Source organism: Crocodylus porosus, unplaced genomic scaffold (assembly GCF_001723895.1).
Source record: "Crocodylus porosus isolate Cpor-Errol unplaced genomic scaffold, CroPor_comp1, whole genome shotgun sequence".
In the NCBI taxonomy this organism is placed as follows: domain Eukaryota; kingdom Metazoa; phylum Chordata; order Crocodylia; family Crocodylidae; genus Crocodylus; species Crocodylus porosus.
In genome coordinates this window covers 1443515-1456120 of record NW_017728917.1, presented here as the reverse complement: position 1 = coordinate 1456120, position 12606 = coordinate 1443515, and the positions used below count along the sequence as shown (strand labels likewise).

The 12606-nt window shown below is 43.7% G+C and overlaps 1 protein-coding gene across 2 annotated transcripts in view; it reads right to left on the bottom strand.

Annotated features, from left to right (window-relative positions):
• RAD18 (RAD18, E3 ubiquitin protein ligase) overlaps positions 1-12606 on the bottom strand; it is a 119301-nt gene that overhangs the window by 82169 nt on the left and 24526 nt on the right. For both annotated transcript variants that reach the window (XM_019536581.1, XM_019536579.1), the window contains exons 5-6: positions 5681-6030; positions 2094-2193 (exon numbers count right to left, since the gene is read on the bottom strand). In XM_019536581.1, coding sequence (XP_019392126.1) covers positions 2094-2193; positions 5681-6030 — 450 coding nt within the window. The remainder of the gene's footprint in view (positions 1-2093; positions 2194-5680; positions 6031-12606) is intronic.

Below are 12606 nucleotides of genomic sequence, written 5' to 3'. Positions count from 1 at the left end.
GGACTAACACCTTTCTAATTCTCGAAAAAAAGGTAGCATACTTTTTATTTGACATGTATATTCCCTAGTCACTTTTAACTCACCACACTGAAAATAATCTTACTTTACCACAAGAGAGACTTTAATGAAAATCCTAATGAATTATTTTTCCTATAACCACTCTACCACAGCTAGCATAAATATGCATTCTCTCACAATTATTTTCAGGAAAAGAGTTATTAAAAATGTTACTGAGGAATGTCATTTTTCCACTGAATGTTGAAAGTTTTTTAAAACTCTTACAGAACTTTTCGTTCTTATAGGTAGCATGATCCAGCAGACAAGGCACATCTACACATGTGATTCAATGCACAGTAGACTATTTTACTGCTCAATGAAGTGTCATGTAAAAAATGGCTACATGCTAATGCACAGTAAAATAAGTCTACTACGCATTAAGTATCACTAAAAAAAAAGCATATAAAGTGCTACTGCACATTAGCACAGCCAAACATGCATTAATTTAGTACCTCACATTGGAGGGCACCTATACACGAGCCTGAAGGCTGCTCCAACATGCTGTAATTACAGCATGTCAGAGCAGACTCAATTAATCGAGTCTGCTGAACCATGGCAATTACTGCACTCCAGCAGCCTCCTACGTTCTCATGTATCAGCATCACCACGCTTAAAAATGGCAGCAGGGGCAGTTGAACTAAAGCTCATTGAATAAAGCTTAGTGTAAGTGCCCCCACCGCCATTTTTATGCGTGGGATGCTGACATACAAGCCGCTCTCTGAGCCACTCTAAAGTGCTGCCCTCCCTACTCCCCCACCTCCAGAGGACATGTAAAAGTAACCAACAGTACTAAATTTAATGCGCATTAGAAAAGGCATTAATGTACGTGTAGACTCACCCACTGAAAATAAGCTTGTGAGTGACAGAACTGAGCTACCCCAATTTTAGAATTCAGCAGATGTTGTTTCAGCTCTAAGAAACTTTGCAGCCTCAGTAAATCTGTGCTTCCCTATGTTATAATTAATCTCTAATGTAAAATTTGGAACTAAATTAGCAGATCCACTAAAATACTAGTCAATTCTTAACACCAAATTCTGTACTTTTACATTTAACACCAAACAGACTGAGCACGTCCTAGAGAGAGGAACTGAAGACATGTTATTACTACTGAAATCTAAAATGTTATTGCAATAATATAAACATATTTTCACAATCATGCTTAAATTCTACAGTAGTTAACTGCTCATGCCAACCATTTTCTTTGATACTGCTTTAAATTCTGAGGAAATTAGGTAAAAATGAATTAAAATTATACAAACAATGGTAGATCCTTTATCTTCCATAGACAAAGTGTACTTCCATTGCATACTTTTCACAGGCACTTACTGCTAAAAGTAATAAAAGCACAAACCAGGAATCAAAACCTGTCAAAAAATGTTAGTTAGCATCTGTTTCACACTGTACAGTACAGTTCTGTGGAAATGAGACTGATTGAGATAGCTTTTAATGCTTTCCCTCTCTTCCTTTGATGAACAAAAAAACTTTATCTTTGTTAGCTAGCTCCAAGTCCTTAATATGATTTTAAATACATAAGCCTTATGGCTCTCAAGAAAGCAGCTAATCATACCTTCTACTCTGTCAATTTTTGATGCAAATATCTCAATGAAGGAAAAAGAGGGCAAAAAGATTCATGCTTTTCAGGTTACCAGTCCTGATCTAATCAACAGTCTGATTTTAAAGACATTTTAAAGCAATGATGCCTTTTCAGGAAATGAAAAAACAAAGACAACTTTATGCTCAGAGACTGCTTATGCTGGAAAACAGAACTATAGCAAAATTACTGTACAAGGCTATATTAACATAAAACAATACAAAATTTCAACAGACATTTTCCTACCATTGTCGGCCCAAATATAGTGCTGATGGTGAACTTACCCTGCCAGGGGATGAAAATCACCACCATCATTATTTATACTACAGTTTTAATGTATAGCACGTAGCATGTGTGGAAGAATGCATTTTGCTCTCTTACCGTCTACAACCTACTTCGTTCTACTACAGTAGTGGAGGAAACTCACCAGATCCATATTTCTTACCTTCTTAGGCTGTCCTTCTTCTCATCCCTTGTCAAACAACTATCTAGATGTTTGTTTATATACTGCTCTGGAATAACAACCCCGCAAACAGGACAATCCACTGAAACGAAAAGAGAAGATGCGCTGATGGTGGAGTTCTTTTTAAATCCTGTTTATTACTTACAGAAAATAAAAAACTAATTTCCTACAAAAAATTCAACTGATACCTGTGGAGAGTAAAACTCCAGAATTCAAGGGGCAGAGGAGGGATTCTAACATGTTTCCGAAACACCCCAAATAATTATTTTTAGTACCTGTTTCTATTTCTACAACATGTATTTACAATTTTGGAAAGCATCCTCTCCATCGGCGCATCACATCCTCTGCTCCTATATTTCTTTAAGGACTAATCTCAAGCTAACGGCAAATATAGAAGACATCAAGTGGGTTTTAGGTCACTTCTCTCTCTTCTCTTCCATCTACCATAAAATTCAACTCAAATGAATTTTTCATGTAGTTGTGCACCCCATAACACGTTTTGAAAACAAATTTACACTGCAGTGTGCTATGAATGCAAAACTCATATTTGTTCAGTATGGCTACTAGGGCTGTGCAAAGCTTCAGTAGCCGATTTGGAGGACAGTCAGCCCAATTCAGCAGCCGAATTTCCAAATCCGAATAATCGGGAGACCAGTTAAAAGCTCCAAACCAAATCCGCAGCCTCCCAATTGATTCAGAAAAGATTCAGCCCAATTCAGAGATTTGGTCATAGACTAAACAGGCAGCAGTCCTTGAGGACGCTGGACACAGCTGCCTCCAGCTAGTAGATCTCTTGTGGTGGGCAGAGGGAAGGTGGGGAGGGCAGGGAAGAGCAACACCCCCCACAGCAAGGGAGGAATTGGGGCTGGGGCAGGGGCTGGGTGTCCAGCAGGGGTAGGAAGGCACAGGACTCAGAGGGGGACTCCTGCCTCCAGCTAGTAAATCTCTTGTGGTGGGCAGAGGGAAGGTGGGGAGGGCAGGGAAGAGCAACACCCCCCACAGCAAGGGAGGAATTGGGGCTGGGGCAGGGGCTGGGACAAGCTGTCCAGCCAGGACGGGGTGGCGTGGGCAGAGCTGTCCCTAGAGGCTTACAGGGCCTCAGTGGAGGGCCGGCTGGCAAGCGGCAGCAGGGCATAGCCCCCAGTCCCAGCACCTTCCACCACCTATCCAAAGCGCAGCCCAGCCCAGCCCAAACCACTCCACACACATCTGGGGGCACATGCCTACTCCCATGCCCTCCTGGACTGGCGGCCTGTGGTAGCGGGAGACCCCCTCTGCAAGTCCTACGCCCAGGGCCATCCCTGGGGGGTACGAATCAGGGCGACCACCCCAGGCCCCATGGACAGTTCTGAACATGGCCCCACTGTGGCTGCCCCGCACTGGCGGCTCTGGGCACTCCTCCAGCCACTTGCTACTCCCTCCAACCCCCGCACGCCACACACCCCTAGGAACAGCTCTGCCTACTTCCCCTTCCATCCCAGCTGGGCAGCTTATCCCAGCCCCAACACCAATCCCTCGCTCACTGTGGGGGCATTGATCTGCTCCCCCCCCCACCTTCCCTCCACCCACCACAACAGACTTACCAGCTGGAGTCAGTCAGCTGAATCCAGCATGTTGAGGACTGCTGCCTGGTTAGCCTATGGCCGAATCTTCGGATCCAATTTGGCCAAATGGAGTCCAGACAGATTCAACTCACTGAACTGAATCACTATCCCTCCAAATTGGCCAAATCCGAATCCGAAGGAAATACTTGCCGCTTCACACAGGCCTAATGCCTAACCCCACATGTGGTCTATTACTTTGAAGGCCAATTCTCTACTGATTGCTAAGGAGCAATTCTTCAATTGTCATATTATACTTGACTATGGGAAAAAGTCATTTAAAAGAATTTGTTTGCCCCCCTTAAAATGCCTAGCAATAGCAAGGAGTTTTACATTCTGGAGAGGGATGTAACAATAGCGCTACTATCAAATGATACTAACATAAGCTGCTACGTCTGCATACTTCTATAGTAATACAAACGTAAAAAAAAAAAAATCACTGCAACTTTAACTCCATTTCAATGAGCGTTAAATTTACATCAAATTATAGCTACCTGATACTGCTATAGGATGACACAAATGTAATAGTTAGATCATACTACTGATGGGCACCCCTGAGCAGCAGTTCCCCCTTCCCTTTTAAAGCAGTTCAAAGGTACATTTGTTCATAGCCTCTGTGTAATTTCTACTTATTTGCAAAAACCATGCAAAAGTCAATAATGGTTATCCGATACAACTATTTTTGAACTACCAGCTCCTCACACTGTGTTCCAAATCAAAGATACGTTAGCCAAGAATAGTACAATAAACAGAATAACTCTACTTATTGTATTATTCTATTTGAGGTTTATGGTTCAATTCCCAATTTAGAGTCAGACGTAGTAATATTTTTTTTGTAACTGCTTCAGCCCCTGTAGATCCTAGCAAGAGAACGTCTTTTATATTGCTTGGCTAGCTACATCATGTTTGTTGGAATAACTTCTGTGTAATGGATGCTAAAGGGATCATCAGACCATTTAACTGTTTCCCATAAAAATAGTGGGCTTAAAATGTCCAGCTCCACGGGACTAAAATGAGGAGCAATAAAAAGAAAACTTTAATGTTAGTTTTTAATCAAAGAAAGTGTTTTCACAATGCACAACACAAGGAAGCAGACCTTCTGGGTAAGCAGATGCTCTTTCAAATACTAACTTTTCTAGCCAGATGTATACTTTTAAGCAATGTCCAGCCAGCACAGGAATAGTTACAAATTTTTGAGTATTTAATTAATAATACACTGCCAAAAACAGATTTAAAAGAAGAAAAAAAAAGCTGAAGAAACAGAATCTGTTTTTTGATAATCATCAAAATTAAGATGATTCTGCCATATTGTTGTAGCTGGTTTCATTATCTCAAATAATGAAAATGATACTGTATTTATCTCAGCACTACAGAAAACAGCCAGCTATGGAAGAGTGACTTTTGGGTATAACTTAGCAATACAATTATTGACTCAACTGTTATATTACAGGGCTAAGCTTAAATAATAAATATTAAGTTCCCCTGAACTGTAGTTATGATAGAAGAGGGCTAGTAAAGATGCAAGCACCAAAAAAAAAAAAAAAAAATCAGGATTTCTGTTTTGTTTTAACTTGTAACTGAGTAAATGTGTTGCCATACAGTGCTGTTTTTACAAAGTCTTGCATTTTAGTAATAACTTCTACAAAATTAAACAGTATTTTTATCACTTGGTGTTCAGCCAAGATTTCTCATCATGCCTAGAGTGGCTGGCACATTATCCTTGAAGATTTAGCAGCAGTCCAATGCCACTTACTACCCTCACAGATGTACCAATGCCACTGCTATCTGAATGAAGCACACAGCAGTTAAACAGAGCAGAAGGTAAAGACTTATACCTTTCACCCCAAAAATATTACAAAAAGATTAATTAAACTTCAACATCCACTAAGGGGAAGGCAAGCCTCCTATGAAGGACAGATGTGATTCACGATTTGGGTGCTTAAGGCAAACTCACTGTAGACCACTCACCTTTTGTAACGATTTTCATTGAAGATGTAGAAGGTTTCTCAGGATTCCTACTGCATTCAGGAGTCTTTGTTGCCTCTGTTGCACTGATTCTGTGATTCTCTCCAGTGCTAATAAAACTACTATCCTTTTCCTGCTTAATTTTGGAATCTTTATATTCTGCTTCAGCAACAACAGATTTTGCAGTCTGAGTGCTTTCTTTCCTCAAAAAACTGTCAATAAGTTGCTTATCTTGCTTTAAAGGTGGAGAAACCATGAACCCTACAGCATGACTTGTGCCAATAGAAAGTTTGCCATGGGTCATAGGAGGAGAAACTGGCGGGGAATCCAAAACCAACTGGAACAGCTGTTGCCTAGAAGGATGCAAAAGGCAACATGGCATTCAGATAGCTATAAAATTGCAGCATCATAGAAAATATAAGGCTGAACAGGAGGTCATCTAGTCTAACCTCTGCTCCAGAGTAAGACCATCCCTATCTAACTCATCCCAGGCAAATGTCTGTTAAATCTGCACTCAGAAACTTCTAGTAACAAAGATCCCATAATCCCGCTTGCTAATCAATTCTACTGTTACATCACCTTCACAGCTACAAAATTTTTTCTAGTATCTAACCTATGTCTCCTTTTTTAGCCCCTTACTCTTTTCTACCACCTGCAGAGAGAGAAAACAATCTGTCACCATCCCCCTAAAAGCCCTTTTTTGCACTTGTAATCTATTATAACATTATCTTTTCCCTGTGCATTCTTCTCTTCCCTTCTGTAAGAAGGACATAGTACATGACAATGGAAAGGCAAGGTGTCTACAGCTCTAAATCCAATCCTGCCTGCTAATCATAGAAAAATCAGGGTTAGAAGGGATCTCAAGAGGTCATCTAGTCCAAGCCCCTGCTCAAAGCAAGAACGTCCCCAAGAATTAGATCATCCCAGCCAAGACATTATCTAGCTGAGTCTTAAAAAACTCCAAGGAAGGAAATTCCACCACCTCACTGGATAGCCTGTTCCAGTGCTTATTACCCTCCTTGTGGGAAAGATTTTCCTAATATCCTAAGATTTTCCTAAACTTCCCTCGCTGCAACCTGAAATCATTGCTCCTTATTATCATCCACCACCACTAAGAACAGTCCAGCTGCATCCTCTTTTGAACCCCACTTCAGGTAGCTGAAGGCTGCTATTAAATCTCCTCTCAGTCTTCTCTTCTCCAGTTCCCTCAATCTCTCCTCAGAAGTTATGTGCTCCAGCCCCAAACCATTTTCACTGCCCAACACTGGACTCTTTCCAATATGTCCACATCCTTTCTGTAGTGGGAGGCCCAAAACTGGACACAGTACTCCAGATGTGGCTGCACCAGTGTTAAGCAGAGGAAATAAGCACTTCCCTTGATCTGCTGAACACACTCTTACCAACACAGCCCAGTATGCCATCAGCCTTCTTTGCAACAAGGGCACACTCTTGGCTCATATTCATTTTACTGTCCACTGTAACCCCCAGTCCTTTTCTGCAGAGCTTATGAATCTTGATGAATCATGCAGAGCTCATGAATCATCCTGTTCACAGAATATAGGCAACAACAATTCATTTATAAATTCTAAATACCTATATAGTTTGGTGTTTGATTTTGGGTTTCGGAGCTCCCCCTGCCCCCTTCGCTCACCAAGACCAGGGTCCACCTATGGCTTTGCCTCCCGCTGCTTTGTGGCAGACCAGCTGACATGCCAGTGCTTTGCCCCTGCCCCTGTTCGTGCCCAGTACCGCCAAGCCACAGCACCCCGCCCCCACCCCTAGCCCTGCCAGTGCCCCTCACTCCCAACCCACAGTCCCCTACCCTCCCTAGCCCTGCTGGTGCTCCACTCCCAACCCACAGCCCCCTGCCACACCAGCTATCAGGGCTACGAGACCAGGGCCAGGGCTGGCAGCCCCCTGCCCTGCCCTGCCCTGCCCCAGCAGCACCCGAACCCCAGCTGCTGCGCACAGGACCTGGCAGCTGCTGTAGCCTGACTGGAGCATGGAGCCCAGCCCCTCCACTCCCCCCACATCACAGCTGGACCAGAGCAGAGCAGAGTCTGGGGCAACAGATGCAGGACTCAGAGCTCCCTGCCTTGCCCTCTGCCCAAGGGCCTCTCTGGCCCAGTGGCGGGACCCAGCACAGGAGGGCACTTGGCTTCAGTGCTGCTGCTGCTGCAGGGACCCACATGCCAGCTGCACCGCTATGGCAATGCTCCCCCGTCCAACTAGCAGCAGCAGGTTCGGCAGCACAAAGTTGTACCTCCCGCTTCACCATGGCAATGCAGTGGTGCAGGGCTCCCTGTAGCAGCAGCAGCAGCAGCGCCAAGCCTTTCCACTCTGCCATGCTGGGTCCGACTTGCTGAACCATGCAGGCTCCTGGGGCGAGGGCAGCAGGATGGGGAGCCCCAAGCCCACAGTGGGCAGTCCACATCCTATCCTGTGGGGGGATATGAATGCATAACCCCAGGAGTGCATACAGTGGCAGGGAGCTGGCTCCCCCACCCATCCTCCCCAGCTGGCCCAACAACCACGCATTCCCACCCCAGCCCCAGTACCACCCTGGCTAAGCAGTGTCCCCAGTCCCAGCCACCAGCCCTGCCCTGCTCCCCACTCTGGAGCAGGTTATCCCAGGAGGTGGTGGACACTCCGTCCTAGGAGGCTTTTAAGACCCAGCTAGACAAAGCCTTAGCTGGGATGATCTAGTTGGGGATGGTCCTGCTTTGAGCAGGGGGTTGGACTAAATGGGTTCCTGACGTCCCTTCCAACCCTCATTTTCGATGATTCTATAACCACAGTTTGGAAGCTGATACAAAACATGGAGCTCCCCAAACCTCACAAAGGAGCAGAAACCTAATGGGAACCCCAGAATCATCCTCATTTCTGAATAAATTAGGAGGAACAGGTTGCTATCCTCTCTGAAAGGTCCCTCAGAAAGTAGGTTACCCTCCATCTCTTTCATGCTATATGAACTTGGCAATCCTTTCAAGCGCACAGAGTTGGCTAAACTAGAAAAAAAAAAATCAAAGACAGATTTATGGAGAGGGATAAAAAGGCAACAAAGGGGACATGAAAAGCATAGAAGACAAGGTAAAGTACACAAGATGAAAGAGAAAGAGGTTGGAAACAAGTTCAGGAAGAAAGAAGAAAGGGACACTGAAGACATCACAGACACACCATAAAAACAGAGAGAAAATGGTGTGCAATCTAGAAGAACAAGTTATTTTTCAAATAAAAGAAAGCAGGAAATAAAGGATCTTTTAAAACAAAAAGTATCAGAACATGTCAGTGGGTTACATTATAGCAGACAGCTGTTTTACTCCTTTTCTCCCTGACTTGCAGTGCTGGATAATGATTTTCAAACCATAGTTTTATGCCTAAAAGTGTCCCCATCAGTTGTGTCAATGACTCAGGAAACAGAGAGGGCCCTGCCCTCCCCAGAAACAATGGTACTACAGCAGTCCTTTCTCCACATTTATCCCTGCCCTTCTTGAGTATTACTGAAACTCAGAAGCAGTGACAACAGCCCACTCAACTGAAAAAGCCCATTAAAGTATGAACCACAAGGGCCTGAAATATCCCTTGTGTCCATCACTTGCATGCCCCATTAAACCCATTTGGGAAGCAGGTAACTTAACCTGCAGAATGAGTTTACTCACAAAGTAGGATTGAGAAGTGATCGCACCCGGAAGCATCTGTTAAGTCCACCCACCAGTGTACCACATTGCTTTTGCTGGTTACCTGGGTCAGTCAATCTGTTCACCCATGTGCTGTTTACTGCCACATAGATATCCTGATCAGATGTAAGCTTTGTAATTGAAGGCTGGCGCACAGCCATCTGCAGTTGACAGCACTTTCAGCTCCCAAGGAGCTCACCGACCTGTATTAGAGTCTATCAGTTATTAGGCTGCTTCTCCATGGCCCCATGATGAGGTCTAGGACTTCATTACCCTTTCAAGAAGAGGAGCTTGCACAGATGCCTCTGAATTCTAGTTATGAAAATGCACACAGGTAGAAGCTGATATTTGAAGTAATTAAGGAGATGGGGCACAACCAGAACCCAAAGTAGTTCTGCACGAAGGGAAAGAAGCTCCAGCTGGTTATAAGTTTTAAGGACAATAACAGAGGCTCTACAAGAAGCCAGGCTATATTTTTGCCAAGATCCAATCATTCAGCTGCTACATTTCACGCACTTTGCCAACACCCCCACTAACGTCAAAGAAAACACAGACCAGAAGACTGATCCTGACATCCAAGGTCTCAGTAATCAACCCTGAGGCAGAGGTCCAGACCTTTTTCCCCCCTCCCCCCAAGTCACAGGCAGATAACAAAACTGTTGAGGAAACCCCTTCCAGTAATTACCTGTAATACAGGTCTACTAAGGGACTTAAAACAGGGGGCAACCATGTTAGACTGCCATCTCTGCCTCCCCTCCACTTTTAAAGCCCTAATACCAGCTGCTCCAATAAATGTCAAGTGCATCAAGACCCCGCAAACTCTCCCCTCTAAGCATATTTGGCTACACTAACAGGGATGGGCTGAAGCAGGGATCTTTTAGGCAAAAAAAAGGAGGTCACTGCTTCAGGGAAGCTGTGCACAAATAGCTGTCCCACTAGTAGATCACTCTGTGACCCTGCAAGTTTCCAGTGGCTTCCAAAAGGTATCCCACAATGCAAAAACTCCCAGAACATGTCACACAAAGGTGGAGAGAGGCACAGGAAGATTTCTGATCAGAACGCTGAATGTTAGCTTCAAATCACAGTGCGGCACAAATGCAATGCTCTGGTACATAAGTAGCTTAGTAGCAAGGTGGACGGACACACTGCTCATTTTCTAGAAGATCCCTGACATATGTTCATTATTCCTACTATCCAGGGCTTCCCCAAGCAGTAACGTCAGGTACCACAGCGTCTGATTCCCCATACCGAGCCGCCCAGCCCAAGCTATCAGGCGTGCAGTTTAAAGACCTCAGTAGGGGAAGCCCTTCGGCTCCAAGCCCCCCCGTTTCTGGACAGGGTTGACGACCAACTGATTGCTGGGCAAGGGACCATTCCAGACCCTGGTGTGGTCTGGGCCCCGGGACTGACAATAAGCTGTGTTAGCCCTGGCCACACATTGAACTTAAGAAATCACTGAAACCTGCCATTAACATGTTTGACATTCTACGGGGAACATTTTTATGGCTCGTTTCCTATTTTATGGTACTTTAAATTGGGTGCACATGTAGCATTTATCCACATGTACCCCTCGCATTTATGCTGTGGTTAACATGTTAATCGCAGCATAAATGTAACATGTACAGGGGCCCAAGAGACACACCTAGAAGCCAGAGCTTTAAATCAGATTCTTACAGATTACAAGATAACCCTAACACTTGTAAATGGCAATTTACATTAGTCCCAGGACATTGATCTGCTGCAGCACAAATTAGACAGTCAAGACCAATTAAGAGAAGCAGCAAACAAACATTTTTCTTTTGCTTATAATTAGATATGCCTTGAAGATTTCTAATAGTCAGAAGGACGTTTATTCCATGACAGACTTGCAAACACCAAAAAGTCTAACTTGCTTTTTCACAGAACTAAGCTTAGGGGAAATGTAAAAAGCCAAGTGATTAAGAAAATAAACACATTGAAATTCACTTCAGTAAACAGGACCTTACTGCAGGAGGTATAGACTAACTAGCTTCTTGGTAAGAGTTTAGAAGGGAAGCAAGTTTCACCCTAAAATATCAGCACACTTTGAGGGAATATTATGGTTTTTCAAAGCCTTTAAATATTATCGTTGGCAATTGAGAGTATAACTTTACTACATGTCAATGAACAGTATTGTACAATACTGAGACATGATGGACTGCTGCACTCTGCATCATTGGGTCACCCACAGATGCACCCAAATTAGACATTTTATTCATAAATATCTGAGCACAAGTCACTTAAGTTAGGGGCTGCATTTACACGTTCCAATGGCACAGAATTGTTCTTGCTGATGGTGTTTGCCTTACAGAAAAGAAATGCAAATTTCTTCAGCCTCTCCCACATTCCCATAAGGGCCGTCGAGCATAAGAAAAAATGGGCACTGACAGTCATCAAACTGATTTATCAAACTCTGCTTTCGGGTTATTAAGCTGCAGTTTTTCTATAGAAAGCCAGTGGGTACCCTTCACTCCACTGCAGCAAACTAAACTGTGTACAGTTCAGATAATGTAAAGCAGCCCCAAACACAATAATTTGGCTTGGTATAAAACTTCAGCACTCAAAACACAATTGCTAACAAAGACGATTAATAGGTTTCTAATTGGCGATAGCCAAAAGCTTTGCTAGTGGCCCACAGCCTTGTTTTCTTCTGCTACAGCGCTAAACTTATTGCTCCCCTCTTAGCTTATTCTCTCATTGTCATCGAGAGCACATCCTTTTATCCAAATTACACGTTCTGCTATTTATAACTGTGGGACAATTACTTTTTATTCATTTCTTTGCAGCATGGAGAAATGCCAGACCCTAGTTGACAGATTTATGAATTAAATTCACTCTTCAGATCAATCTATTTGCTCACTACATCTTAGACTGATATATTTCCCCACGTTTCCAAAATGTCTTTCCCAGGAAAAATAACACTACATGCCTATAACTTGCAGGTCTCACAAACACTTCAGTGCTGTAATTACAGCCCCTTCAAGGTTCATGGGAACAGCCAGCCCAAGTAACAGGAAGAGACTTTTTAAAAAGGAGTTTGGGCCTGTGAGACAGCGATTTCAGACCCAGCTTTGTTTGAGCCAAACAAACCCTTTAAAAAGCTGAAGGAGCAGCAGGGAAAGCTACTGGAGATAAGGCATCACCTAGAATAGATAGGGGAAAGGTCCTCTTGGCCCCTGAAACCTTCTTCACTCAAAGGGAAGGATGTGGTTGTCATGGGGGACCTGAATTTCC